At 47.8% G+C, this 14,847-nt stretch overlaps 1 protein-coding gene across 1 annotated transcript in view; it reads left to right on the top strand.

Moving 5' to 3' along the window:
- TNXB (tenascin XB) overlaps positions 1-14,847 on the top strand; it is a 43,679-nt gene that overhangs the window by 14,588 nt on the left and 14,244 nt on the right. The window contains 14 exon segments of the mRNA XM_029584528.1: positions 466-753; positions 1,159-1,446; positions 1,869-2,150; positions 2,347-2,616; positions 2,814-3,083; positions 3,461-3,742; positions 4,498-4,785; positions 5,185-5,466; positions 5,880-6,167; positions 9,873-10,160; positions 10,574-10,861; positions 12,144-12,431; positions 12,697-12,984; positions 13,885-14,187. Of these exon segments, the coding sequence (XP_029440388.1) occupies positions 466-753; positions 1,159-1,446; positions 1,869-2,150; positions 2,347-2,616; positions 2,814-3,083; positions 3,461-3,742; positions 4,498-4,785; positions 5,185-5,466; positions 5,880-6,167; positions 9,873-10,160; positions 10,574-10,861; positions 12,144-12,431; positions 12,697-12,984; positions 13,885-14,187 (3,993 nt within the window).

Genomic DNA, 14,847 nt, shown 5'->3' with positions numbered 1-14,847 from the left:
CAGTGTCAACGCAGCATCAACCACACCAAACCACTGTCAACTGAGGCCACCACGGGTACTGCCAGGCATATGGCATTCCCAGAGAAGTTTACCCGTTGAGCATCATGTTGACTGTGTGTCAGGTGCAGCAGGACTTCAGTTGTGAAAAACACAGCAGGGGGGGGGGGTCCAACCATAGTGAGAACATTTGTTCAGTGAGAAACAAGGACCTCAGAAACAGTAGAGTTTTTTAGTTCCCTGGTATGGTCTTCATGGGTTGCTCAGTGTGTTTCAGAGGAACCTCAAGCTCTGGTCACCTGACTCCAACATCGTAGCAAGTAGCCCATGCATCCTATCCCCACCTACACACACACGAAGATGCTTCTTCTATCAGTTGCCTCCTTTGCTGTTTGTCATTTGCTGGCAAATGCATTGTTATGGACCAAGCTTTAAAGTGTGAAATTCTCGTCTCTTCCTCTGCTGTAGCTTCATTAAAAAAGACAACGGCACAGAAGGCCAGTCTGGGTGATCTCTCCGTCTCCGATATCACCGAGGAATCTCTACGGCTCTCTTGGACGGTTCAAGATGGGAAATTCGACTCTTTCCTCATCCTGTACAAGAATGCAGATGGGGAGCCTCAGGAAGTGACGGTCGGTGGAGACTTTCAGACCGCCATCATCTCGGGCCTCAGACCTTCCAAGAAATACAAGTTCACTCTCTACGGTGTCTCTGACAGCAAGCGCAGCAAACCTGTATCAGCCGAGGCCACTGCAGGTATCACCAAACCTATGGCATTGCCAGGGAAGTTTCGTCAGTTGACTGTTATATCAACTTTGTAGGGTAGAGAACTCTGAAAACATAGCAGGGGAGCTCACATGTAGTGAGTAACTTTGTTCAAGGTGGTACAAGGACTCCAGAAATCGTTGAGTTGCTAAGGGATCCGGGAGGGTATTTGTGGCTAGTTCATTATGTTTCAGAGGTGTCGGGATGACCCTTTTACTGTAGAGTTCCTTGTGTGACTTGAACTCCAGCCATCTGGTTCCAGTATTTTGGCAGGAAACCTTCCCCCTACATAAATATAATTCCTCTGTCAGCTGCCTCTTATGCTGTTTGGTTTTTGGTGTCAAATAAACTGCTGTGGAACAAACTTTAAATGTGAAATTCTTCCCCCTACTGTAGCTTCAGTAAAAAAGCCTGCGACCCAGAAGGCTATCCTGGGGGACCTCTCCATCTCCAACGTGACCGAAGATGCCCTCCGGCTCACCTGGACAGTCCAGGATGGAGAGTTCAACTCTTTCCTCATCCAGTACAGGGACACAGATGGGAAACCCCTGGAAGTCCCCATCAATGGAGAAATTCAGACCACCATCATCTCAGGCCTCGAACCCTCCAGGAAATACAAGTTTAGTCTCTACGGTGTCTTGGACAACAAGCGCAGCAAACCTGTGTCAGCTGAGGCCACCACAAGTGCGTGCAAACCTATAGCATTCCCATTGGAAGCTTGTCAGTGACCATCATGTTGACTCTGTAAGGTCATATGGAGAGGTTCAATTTTGAGTAATATAGTAGAGGATAATATCTATAGAGGGTACATTTATTCAATGAGGCACAATGAGCCCAAAGATGAGTTCTTCAGTACTTCATGAGGGTATTTGTGCATGGTTTAGTGTGTTTCAAAGGCACCAGGATGATGTTATAATAGTACAGGTTCCTCTACAACACAAGCTCTGGTCATTTGCTTTCAGCATCTTGGCCGGAAATCCTGCCCCCATAAATATGATTCTTCTTAAGTAGTCTCCTTTGCTGTTTGTGTTTAGAATGCACAAATGACACAAACTATTATGGATCAAATGCTAAGGGTGAAATTCTTGCTTGCTCCTCTGTTGTAGCGTCAAAGATCATGACCGAGAAGGCCACCCTGGGGGACCTCTCCATCTCAGACGTAACAGAGGATGCCCTTCGGCTCTCCTGGACAGTCCAGGATGGGGAGTTTGACTCTTTCCTTGTCCAGTACAGTGATGAGAAGGGGAAGTCCCTGGAGGTGCCCATTGATGGAGAACTTCATACTGCCATCATCTCAGACCTTGAGCCTTCCAGGAAATATAACTTTAATCTCTACGGTGTCTTGGACAACAAACGCAGCACACCAGTGTCAGCTGAGGCCACCACAGGTATGTCCAAACCGGTGGCTTTCCCCAGAAATATTGTCAGTTGACTATCAAAACTCTTTGGGGTCAGAGGAACACAGCAGAGGCTTTCCTCCCTTAAATATGATTCTTCCTTAGTTGCCTTCTTTGCTATTTTTGTCTACATGACAAATAAACTATTTTGCTAAGTGTGGAATTCTTGTCTGTTCCTCTGTTGCAGCTTCACCAAAGACTATTCTGGGGGACCTTATCATCTCAGATATCACTGAGGATGCCCTTCGACTCTCCTGGACAGTCCAGGACAGGGAGTTTGACTCTTTCCTCATCCAGTACAGTGATGAAGAGGGGAAGACTATGGAAGTGCCCGTTGATGGAGAACTTTATACTACCATCATCTCAGGCCTTGAACCCTCCAAAAAATACAAGTTTAATCTCTACGGTGTCTTGGACAACAAACGCAGCATACCAGTATCAGCTGAGGCCACCACAGGTTTGTCCAAACCGGTGGCTTTCCCCGGAAATATTGTCAGTTGACTATGATAACTCTGTGGGGTCAGAGGAACACAGCGGAGGCTTTCCTCCCTTAAATATGATTCTTCCTTAGTTGCCTTCTTTGCTATTTTTGTCTACATGGCAAATAAAACTGTTTTGCTAAGTGTGGAATTCTTGTCTGTTCCTATGTTGCAGCTTCACCAAAGACTATCCTGGGGGACCTTATCATCTCCGATATCACTGAGGATGCCCTTCGGCTCTCCTGGACAGTCCAGGGCAGGGAGTTTGACTCTTTCCTCATCCAGTACAGTGATGAAGAGGGGAAGACTATGGAAGTGCCCGTTGATGGAGAACTTTATACTACCATCATCTCAGGCCTTGAACCCTCCAAAAAATACAAGTTTAATCTCTACGGTGTCTTGGACAACAAACGCAGCACACCAGTATCAGCTGAGGCCACCACAGGTATGCCTGAACCTGTGGCTTTCTCTGGGAAGATTGCCAGTTGACTTTCATAACTCTATAGGGTCAGATTCACAGCAGAGATTAGCTGTACAGAACACATTTGTTCAAAAGGCAGATGGAGTTGAGATTTTCACTGCTCATTGACAATATTTATGGGTAGCAGCATCTTTCAAACATACTGAGATGATTTAACAGTAGAGCTCCCTGTGCAACTTGAGGTCTAGCCATCTGGTTCCAGCATCTTGGCAGGAAATGCTCCCCTCCCTTAAATATGATTCTTCCCTAGTTGCTTTCTTTGCCGTTTACGTTTAGATGCCAGATAAACTGTTATGCTAGATGTGACATGCTGTTAAATGCTCTTTCTCCCTCTGTTGAAGCTTCAAAGATCGTGACCCAGAAGGCCACTCTGGGGAACCTCTCCATCTCCAACGTAACCGAGGATGCCCTTCGGCTCTCCTGGACAGTTCGGGATGGGAACTTTGAGTTTTTCCTCGTCCAGTACAGTGATGAAGAGGGCACGTCCTTGGAAGTGCCTGTCGATAGAGACCTTCTGACCACCATTATCTCAGGCCTCAAACCCTCCAAAAAATACAAGTTCAATCTCTACGGTGTTGAAAATAATGAGCGCAGCACACCAGTGTCAGCCGAGGTCACCACAGGTATGTCCAAATCTATTCATTTCCCAATTAACCATTGCGCTAACTTGGTAGACTCAGATACAAGGCTTAGATTGAGCAGACTGTATCAGAGGAGGTCAACGGTAGTGAGTAAATGTGATCAAGGAGGACCCCCCAGGAGTTATTTTCACTGCTCTGTGATGGTGTTTCTGGGCAGTTTAGTATTGTTTCAGTGGGAGCAGTATGACGGTGCAACACCACAGTGCCCCCTACAACTCAAGTCCTGGTCTCCTAATCCCAATCCCCAGATGAATAAGATTCTGCCATCGTTTGTCCCCTTCACTATTTGTATTTAGGCAGCGAATAAACCGACATGGACCAAACGCTCACGGAGAACAAACAAATCAATGGTATGAATAGTGACCATGACCAGAATTAAAAATGGCCCATCATACTAAGCACTCCCGGTCAAAAAAGACCTTCATTGCTTTACAAATAATCATCGGTCCTCAATGTTCAATACTCAAGACTTTTTTATATTTTCAAATATACATAAAAACTCAAAAGGAACTTAACTTTTAGTCACTGCTATCCAAATGGTAATCCAGAGAGACCCAACACGTGCTGTGTTTCGAAGATTCTTCAACCGTTCCACAGATTTCGACCCAGTGGAATGGGCGAAGGAGTGGATGACGCTCCAGTGCTTCAATGTATTAATCCCCTGATGCAGAATCTTCGAAACACTTGTTATGGACCAAACGCTAACATGGAACTTCTGGTCTGTTCCTTTCTTGTAGCTTCAATGAAAAAGACGCTGACCCAGGCAGCCAAGCTGGGAGACCTATCTGTCGCTAACATCACCGAGGACTCCCTCCGGCTCTCCTGGACGGTCCAGGATGGGAAGTTCGACTCTTTCCTCATCCAGTACAAGGATGTAGAAGGGAAGCTCCAGGAAGTCCTCGTCGGTGGTGAACTGCGGACCACCATCGTTGCAGGCCTCAAACCCTCTAAGAAATACAAGTTTAATCTCTACGGTGTCTCAGACAACAAACGCAGCAAGCCAGTGTCAGCTGAGGCCACCACAGGTACTACCAAACCTACAGCATTGCCAGAGAAGCTTGTCAGTTGATTATCAACTGTAGAGTCAGATTCAGAGATGGTCAGCTGTAGCGAGTAACAGTTTCATGAGGAACAAGGACCCCATAAGCTATGGACTTTCTCTGTTCTCTGGGATGGTATTTATGGGGAGTTCAGTGTGTTTCAGAGGGACTGGGATAATGTTATAACAGTACAGTTGCTCTTAGAAATTGAACGCTGATCACCTAGCTCCAGTATCTTTGCCGGAAGCATACACTCCTTCCCCCTCAAAGCAGACACACATGAATATGGTTATTTAATCAGTTATCCCCTTCACTGATTGGCTTTTGAGATTTTGTGGCTCACTCTCTGTGAAATTCTTATCTGTTCCACGTTTGCTGTTTCAGCCAAAAAGACGACAACCCAGAAGGCCACTCTTGGGGACCTCTCCATCTCCAACATCACGGAAGACTCCCTACATCTTTCTTGGACAGTTCAGGGAGGGGAGTTCGACTCGTTCCTCATCCTATACAGAAATGCAGATGGGGAGCTCCAGGAGGTGCCCCTCGATGGAAAACTTCAGACCTTCATCATCACAGGCCTTAAACCCTCCAAGAAATACAAGTTTCAGTTCTATGGTGTCTCAGACAGCAAGCGCAGCAAGCCCGTGTCAGCTGAGGCCATCACAGGTACTGTCAAAGCCTACACTTTGCCATGCAGTTTTGTCAGTTGACCATTATTTTAAACTTTGCAGGGTCAGGTGCAAAGCTTTAATGGTGAAGAATACAGCAGAAGTGGTCACCTGTGATGAGTAACTTTATACAAAACAAGGACCTCAAGAGACTGTTGAGTTTTGCAGTCACTCTGTGATTGTATTTTTGAGACCAGGATGATATTGCAATACCATAGTGCCTCCTATGATGCATGCTCTGGTCACTTGGTTTCAGTGTTTTGGCAGGAAGGCCTTCCTCACACAATGTCACTTCTATCAGCAACCTCTCACTGTGTGTGTGTGTGTGTGTGTCTGTCTGTCTGTCAGTCAAATGGACTACTATGGCCCAAATTCTTAATTTTGAATTTCTTGTCTCTTCCTCTCTTGTAGCTTCACCAAAAAAGATGTTGACCCAGAAGGCCAGCCTGGGGGACCTCTCCATCTCTGACGTCACTGAGAACTCCCTCCGGCTCTCCTGGACAGTTCAGGATGGGGCGTTTGGCTCTTTTCTCATCCACTACAGGGATGCAGACGGGAAACCCCAAGAGGTGCCTGTTGACGGAGCCTTTGACTCCACCATCATCTCAGGCCTCAAGCCCTCCAAGAAATATAAGTTTAATCTCTACGGTGTTACAGACAACAAACGCAGCAAACCCTTGTCAGCTGAGGCCACCACAGGTGCGGAAAACCTTATGGCTTTACCAAGGAAACTTGTCAATGTTAATTCTGTAGAGTCACATGTGAAGCTTCGGTTGTGATGAAGCTATCGGAGGTAGTTATCAGTAGTGAGCGACTTTATACATTAAGGAGCAAGGCTCTCAGAAGCTGTTGAGGTTTTGAGAGTTTTGTAATCGTGTTTGTGGTTAGTTTAGTGTTTGCAGAGGGGTCAGAATGGAACATTTGCCATTTTTGCAGATTATACTAAGATCTGCCAGAGCATGGACGCCCTAGAGAAAGTAGAGAGAAAGAGTTGTGATCTAAGGAAGCTTGAACAGTGGTTGAGTTAAGATTCAGCGCGAAAAAAAAAATTGCAGTCATGCATGTGGGATGCGGAAATCCGAGGCAGCAGGGCACAGTAGGGGGAGATACTGAATATGCACCAACTAGGAGAGAGGCCTTGGGGGTGATCGTGTCTGATTAGCTCAAGGCCTTGAAACAGTGTGCTAAGATGATAGCCGGAGCCAGAAGGATGCTAGAATGCAGAAAAGAGAACCACAACCAGCAGAAAAAAAGAGGGTAGTAATGCCTCACCCCTAATATTGTGTCCAGTTATGGAGGTTGTACCTCCCAAAGGGCATAGACAGACTGGACAGTGTCTGGAACCCACTGGATTGCAAGATCCGAGGCAGCCTGGTTTTACCAGAGCTAAATCTTGTCGGACGAATCGGATAAATTTCTTTGGGTGACCAGAGAGTTGGATCAAGGGAGAGCGCTAGTTGTATTGTGCTTGGATTTTAGCAAGACCTTTGACACGGTTCCGCACAGAAGACTTATAAATTATAAATTGTAAATTTATAATTTATAAATTATATATAATTTATAAAGCAAGACCTTTGACACGGTTCCGCACAGAATTTATAAATTATAAATTCTATATATTTATAAATTATAAATATTATATTTATATATTTATAAATATATTTTATATATCAATTATATAAATATTATATTTATATATAATATTTATATATAATTTATATATAATATTTATATATTTATATATATATATAATTTATATATAATATTATAATATATATAATTTATAATTTATATATAATATTATATATAAATATAATTTATAAATATATAATATATTTATATATATAATATATTATAATATATATATAATATATATAAATATATAATATTATATATAATTTATATATATATTTATATATATATATAAATTTATAAATATTATATTTATATATTTATAAATTATAAATTCCGCACAGAATTTATAAATTATATATAATTTATAATTTATAAATTATATATAATTTATAAAGCAAGACCTTTGACACAGTTCCGCACAGAAGACTTATAAATTATAAATTATAAATTGCCTTATTTATATGTTTAAAGTTGAGACTAATTAGTTTCTGTCTTCTTATTACTTAGATTGAGTATTCTGATTTGTTCCATGTAAATGGCCATGTTAACTGTTCCTTGTAAACTGTTCCATGTAAACTGCCACCCGGCAGTAATTATTACTGTTCTCTGTGAACCGGAGCGATATGTATTGTATACAGGAGCTCCGGTATATAAAAACCATAAATAAATAAATAAATTGCGCGCCTTTGGTATGGATCCTAGAGTGACCGACTGGGTTAGGAACTGGCTGAGTGGGAAGTGACAAAGGGTGGTGGTAAATGGAGTTTTCTCTGAGGATGGGGGGTGTTACTAGCGGTGTGCCGATGATACCAAAATCTGTAACGGGGTGGACAGCCACTAAGGAGTGGAAAACATGAGGAGGGATCTAGCGAAGGTGGAAGAATGGTCGAAGGACTGGCAGCTAAGATTCAGTGCTAAAAAGTGCAGAGTAATTCATTTAGGGTGCAAAAACCCAAGGGCAAAGTGCAGTATTGGAGGTGAAATTAGTCTAAGCACAAAGGAAGAGCAGAATATGGGGGTGATTGTATCTGATGATCTTAAGGTGGCCAAACAGGTGAATAAAGCAACAGTAAGAGCCAGGAAGATGCTTGGCCGCACAGGGAGAGGAAGGGTCAGCAGAAAAAGGGAGGTGACACTGCCCCTGTATAGGGCCCTGGTGAGACCTCACTGGGAATACTGAGTCCAGTTCTGGAGGCCGCACCTTCAAAAGGATAGAAACAGGATGGAGTCAGTGCAGAGGGAGGCTACTAAAATGGTCAGTGGTCTTCCTTCTAAAGCATATGGGGAGAGACTTAAAGATCTGAACCTGTACACCCTGGAGGAGAGGTGAGATAGGGGAGATATGATAGAGACATTCAGATATCTCAAAGGTTTCCATGCACAGGAGGTGAACCTTTTCAATGAAAAGGAGACTCTGGAATTGAGGGGTCATGGGATGAGGGTGAATAGGAGTAGATTCAGGAGTAATCTTAGGAAATATTTCTTTACAGAGAGGCTGGTGGATGTGTGGAACAGCCTCCCAGTGGTGGAGACAAAAAACAGAATCTGAATTCAAGAAAGTATGGGATGAATACAGGGGGTTTTTCTCTGAGAGTGATGAGAATTATGCTAAATTAGACGGAGGGGCAGACTGGATGGGCCATACGGTCTTTTTCTGCCGTCATGTTTCCCTATTTCTATGGAGGTGGTGTAGGATCTGCACCTTAAGGACCTAAATATGCAATACCATAGAGGAGAAGAGAGGAGAGACGGGGGAAATCTGATAGAGACATTCAGATACCTCAAAGATATAAATCAGGCACAAGAAGCAAGCGTTTTTCAGAAGAAAGAATACTCTAGAACATGAGGTCACAGTGTGTGGGCTCCGGGAGGGTAGACTAAGCAGCAGCATTAGGGAAGGGAGATGGATGATTGGAGGAGGTGGGGAGAAGCATGGTAACATAATTCAAGAAAGCCTAACACAAGCACAGAGGGTCCCTAGTGGAGAGGAGGTGAAGGGGGGGAAGCCGGGGACCTTTGGTGTTCCCCTGAGAATGAGGAGGGGTGGACTGGATGGGCCTCATGGGTCTGGTCCGATATTTGTATTCTATGACCGTGGTAGGAGGGGGGAGGGTACGGAGGTTGATGTAGTGCAAACGATCCTCCCTTCACTATCTCTAGGGCAGAGGCAGGGGGAGAGTTGATAAAAGGAGAAAGGAAGGCATGACCTAACGACACTGCAGGCCAAGGGGCGGCCAGGTTGGTTCCAGCAGGCTGCGACTCCCAGAAAATAGGCAGCACAAGACCTGCTGGCACCTTCAGTAGCAGGTACTGTCCAGCATGGCCTCAAGGACCTAGGAGGTCAGAGGTTCAGGCAATGATAACTCTTTAGATTATTGCAATGCTTGGAAGTAAGCTATGGAGGGGCTTGGGCGTTGGATTAAGTATGGGATCTTGATGCTTATCTACCCGGGATGATAGAGAACCAGTTAGGAAGGAAAAGTAAACTGGATGAGGAGTCGTACTTAAATGGTTGGGATATATCTTTGCAACATGGTGCCTCTGGGCAAACTAGATGGACCAATTGGCTTTTTTCTGTCGTCTCCTATGTTTACTATGTTTGAGGGACTGGGTTGACTTTGGTCAAGGCCTCTTGGTAGGAAACTCTCTCTCATGTTCAGAAACTTCTTCCATAAGTTGACTTCTTCACCGTTGGTGTTTTGGAAGCAAATAGTCTGCTATGGACCAAATTCCTTAGTGTAAAATTCTTGCCTTTTCCCTCTGTTGTAGCTTCACCAGAAACGACAGTGACCCAGAAGGCCAGCCTGGGGGACCTCTCTATCTCCGACGTCACTGAGGACTCCCTCCGGCTCTCCTGGACGGTCCAGGAGGGGGCGTTTGGCTCTTTCCTCATCCAGTACGACGACGCAGACGGGGAACTCCAAGAAATGCCCGTCGATGGGGCCTCCGACACCACCATCGTCTCAGGCCTCAAACCCTCCAAGAAATACAAGTTCAGTCTCTACGGTCTCTCGGATGACAAGCGCAGCAGACCAGCATCAGCCGAGGCCACCACAGGTATGGCCAACGCTATGGCTTTCCGGTGGAAGCTCGTCAGTGACCATCACATTAATTCTGTAGGGTCCAATGTGAATTTCCAATTGCAATGAACAAGGAAAAGACGCTTGCCTTTAGTGATTAATTTTATACTCTGAGGAATAGGAACTCCAGAGGCTATTGAGTTTTTCAGTGCTCTGTGAAATTTGTCGGTATTTTAGCGTGTTTGAAAGACTGAAACAATACTGTAACAATTCTGTGCCTACTATAACTTGAGCTATGGTCACCTGGGTCCAACACCTTGGTAGAAATCCCTCCCTTAAATTCAGATGTTCTTCCATCAGTTCTCTCATTTGCTGTTTGCATTTAGATGGCAAATGGACTGGAATGGACCAAACTTAAGTGAGAAATTCTCATCTCTTCCTCTGTTGTAGCTTCATCGAAAGAGATGATGACCCAGAAGGCCAGCCTGGGGGACCTCTCCATCTCTGATGTCACCGAGGACTCCCTCCGGCTCTCTTGGACAGTCCAGGATGGGGCGTTTGACTCTTTCCTCATCCAGTACAGGGACGCCGAAGGGAAGCCCCAAGAAGTGACGGTTGATGGATCCTCTGACACCTCCATCGTCTCAGGCCTCAAACCCTCCAAGAAATACAAGTTCAGCCTCTACGGTCTCTCGGATGACAAGCGCAGCAAACCAGTGTCAGCTGAGGCCACCACAGGTATCACCAATCACAGAGCAAGCACGTGGCCTCCTCTTCTGACCATGGCCTTTGGCTTTGCTGAACTCACTGATGGAGCCTGCTCTGGGAGAAGGTCATTGCCACCGAGCGAGCTTCTATCTCCCGGACGTATCGTTCTGCCGCTTCCCTTTTTGCTTACTTTTGTGCTTTCCAAAGTTTCCATTGCCCTCGCTAAGAGAGGGGCCGGGATGCATCCTGACTCAGGACGTTCCTTGCAGCCCTGCCTGCTGACCAACGTTCCTCTCTCACATTGCAGATCCTTACGACTGCGAGGTCAATTGAATCATCCTGGATCCTTCCGTGGAGCGATCCAGTGATGGCTCACTCACGTGAGTCCGGATGGGCCACTTGGTTACTCATCTGGCATCATCTAAGATGAGGGTCCAGTCTAATTCATGTCTTTCCTGTGCTTAGCCTACGCCTGGTGACCCCTCGAGGTCTTCATATCTCACGATGATCCAGCTCTTCAGCCGTTGGTTCACCTTCCTGGAGAGCACACGTGATCTTGTGTTTATTCATTTATTTAATGCATTTATTGATCCCTTATACCAAACCTGCCATTGCATTAAAACATTATACACAGTCTTATAAAATTACATATCATAAAAACTAAACTATGATGCATTGGTTGCTTGCCCTCTGGATGCCTTGCAGCTTAGGGTATCTTTGGAAGAGCTGCCGTCACCCGGGACCGCCTTGGGGAGGTTCCCATTGAAGGCTGCTGCACTCGGTGGGGTGGGGTGTCTGTCTCCAGATGAGGCTGTATAGAGAGTGCGCTCTGAGTCCACAACTTATCAAGCGCGTCCTCCTCTAAGGAGGGGGCCTAAGACCTTGTTTATAGGGACGGGAGTACTTCTAGTTTAGAACACAGGGCTGAGAGACATCAACAGGATTTCTTGCCTTCTCAGGCCGCCCCCTTTCCGGCTAAATCTCTCTTCATCTCTTTTCCTCTCTCTCTGGCTTCCACCTATCACTCCATCTCTCTTATTCAGTCTCTCCAGCTCTTGTCCTCTTTCCTCCTTTTTAATTTTTTACCATCTGCTGTCTAGTGCTTCAGCACTTTACATGTTTAGTGTCACAGGACTCAGACTGGCCAGCTGTAACCATCTCCGGAATTGCTGTCCTAGGATTGAGAGAAGGGGGTGAAAGGTGATTTGACCACCAAGAATGCACACAGGTCCTGTCAAAAAAAAAAACAACCCCAAAAAACCTCTTCCATCCCATACAAGAGTATTACTCATTCTCTGTTGCGTCCTTCCAGCGTCACCGAAGGAAACGTCTGACCAGCAGCCCCGGCTGGGGGACCTCTCTGTCTCCGAGATCACTGAGGACTCCCTCCGGCTCTCCTGGACGGCCCACGGCGGGCGCTTCGACTCTTTCCTCCTGCTCTACAGGGATGCCCAGGGCAGGGCCCAGAAGGTTCCGGTCGCCGGGGACGAACGCTCCGTCACTGTTGCGGGCCTCACCCCTGGCAGGAAGGTCAAGTTCTACCTCCACGGCATTTCTGGAAACGCTCGCTCCAAGCCGGTTTCCATTGAGGCCTCCACAGGTACTGCCGACTGCGAAATTCTCATTTCATTTTTTTTCAAGGGGGGGGGGGGGAGATAGCGTTGGCCTTTCTTGACATCAGGCAAGACATGAACCAACAGGAGGTGTCTGGCCTGGTGTCCCTTTAGTTTATTTTAATGAATATTTTTTCATCTGCCCCGGGGGGCGTCTTCTTCTTGCCCGTAGGAATCCGTCTTTACCGTTTTAAGTTAGGAGGTGGCCGTCCATGATCTAACCCCCCTCTCCTCCTACCCTCTCTATTCCAGTATCGCCGGAGAAAAGCACGCCCGGGTGGCCCCGACTGGGGGGCCTCGCCGTCTCCGAGGTCACCGCCAGCTCCCTCCGGCTCTCCTGGACCGTGCAGGGCGGGGCCTTCGACTCCTTCCTGATCCAGTACAGGGACGCAGACGGGGAGCCGCAGGAGGTGCCCGTGGACGGCTCCGCCAGCAACGCCACCATCCTGGGCCTGAAACCCAGCGAGAAGTACACGTTCAACCTTTACGGCATCCTAGCAGACTGGCGCGGCCCGCCCGTATCCGCCGGTGGCACCACAGGTACCGCCGAACCTCTCTCCACATTCCAGGACTCGAGTTCTCTCTTCTTTTCACGTCGGCCCGTTTCTTCCGAAATCTCACGTCTGTTCATGCCTCCCAAGATCCTTTTGGGATTTAAGCTTTCCCCCGTCGGTTCTGAGGGCCTGCCCCGGGCGGTGAGAGGCAAGTTTCTCTCTATTGCTTCGTTCCAGCGTCGCCTGCGAAACCCGCACCCCGGCTTGGGGGGGGGGGGGGGGCGGCCCTCTCCATCTCAGAGGTCACCAAGGACTCCCTCCCGGCTCTCCTGGACGGTCCAGGGGCGGGGATTTCGACTCCTCTGTGGTTCGGTACGAGGAGGTGGAGGGCGGGACCCGCGAGGTCCCCGCCGACGGGCAGCAGCGCTCTAGCGCCGTGGCAGGCCCCCCCTGCCTTCCGGCAGATACAGGTTTAGCCTCTACGGCATCGCTGGGGACAGGCGCGGTAGGCCCCAGTCAGCGGAGGCCACCACAGGTAACACCGGGGGAGGGGGGGGAGGCCGGTCGTGGTGGCCATCGCCTTGGCTTGGCGAGCCCTGTGTTTTTCAGGCCCTCGCTCGGCTGCCCCGGTCTTGGGGCTTTGACGCATGGCTGGAAGCTGTAAAGCCAGGAGAGCTGAGGACAAGGGGGGGTCCAGGCTAGGATGGGGCTCTTCCTTGTGAGCCAGTAGTGACCCCCCCTTAGTGTGCCAGCATAGTGTTACGAAGCACTTTTCCCTCCCTCTCTAAGTTGCACGCTCTCTCTCTCTCTCCCCCTTCTCTATTCTTTATTCCTCAACGCGCGTATTTTTTTTTTTTGCAGTCGACTTATTTCCAAGAGAGAGCACCCCTCCCCCCCCAAAAAAAAACCCCAAATGCTCTCTCTTCTCTCCCTTCACCCCCTGCAGCCTATCCAGAGGCCATCGGCCAGCCGGCCGCCCTGCTCGATGACCTGCACATCTCGGAGGTCGGATCCCACGCCCTCCAGCTGTCCTGGGATGCCCCCGACGGGGCCTTCGAGAACTTCCTCATCCGCTACAGGGTCTCCACCGGCGCCACCCCAGAGACAGAGGCCGTGGTGGCCGGGGACCTCCGGAAAGCACCGCTGGGGGGCCTGCAGCCCAACACGGAGTACAGCTTCACCCTCTACGGCGTCCAGGCGGGCCAGGCGAGAGCCAACCTCAGCACCGTCGGCCGAACTAGCCGAGTGGGTAAGTGAGATCCTTTATGGAATGCAAAACTAAAAAAAAATTTAAAAAAATTTAAAAATTTAAAAAAAAAAATTTTTAATTAAAAAAAAAAAGCCTGAGAGGGATTGTGCATTATGATTGGTCAGACAAGCGTCACGTGACCAGGAGTCAGACTCCCATGATGCACTGTCCAAAGGTGAGGCGACTTGTGCGATGCCCGACGACATCCCGGTGTCCCACGACTTCCCTGAACTTTCAACAGCGGGAAGGAAGGAGTTACTGCAGTCCAGGGTCCCGGGGCATCCTGTGGGTGTAATAAGAAAACAGCGGCACTTGCAACTCAGGCGTTTGCTCGTGTCCCCGAGCGCCGAAAAGCTCACAGCGCGACTGGGCACGTGTCAAAATCCTTTCGAGGTCAAAGCACACCGGGCTGACCGTCCACATGTGTGACCTCGGGGTGAATAGGGGGGGGGGGTTATCACCTCGTGCCTCATTCCTAATCCCCGGCTCTGCCGCCCACTCTGTGTGTTACCTCGGCGTGAGTCCCTTTATCTCCTTATACCTCAGTTCTAATCCCCGGCTCTGCTGTTTGCTCTGTGTGTGTGACCTCGGTGTGAGTCCCTTTATCCCCCTGTGCCTCACTTCCAGTCCCCGGCTCTGTCACTGATTCTGTGTGTGTGA

Source organism: Rhinatrema bivittatum, chromosome 19 (assembly GCF_901001135.1).
Source record: "Rhinatrema bivittatum chromosome 19, aRhiBiv1.1, whole genome shotgun sequence".
NCBI lineage: Eukaryota > Metazoa > Chordata > Amphibia > Gymnophiona > Rhinatrematidae > Rhinatrema > Rhinatrema bivittatum.
This window is presented reverse-complemented; position numbering and strand designations above follow the sequence as displayed.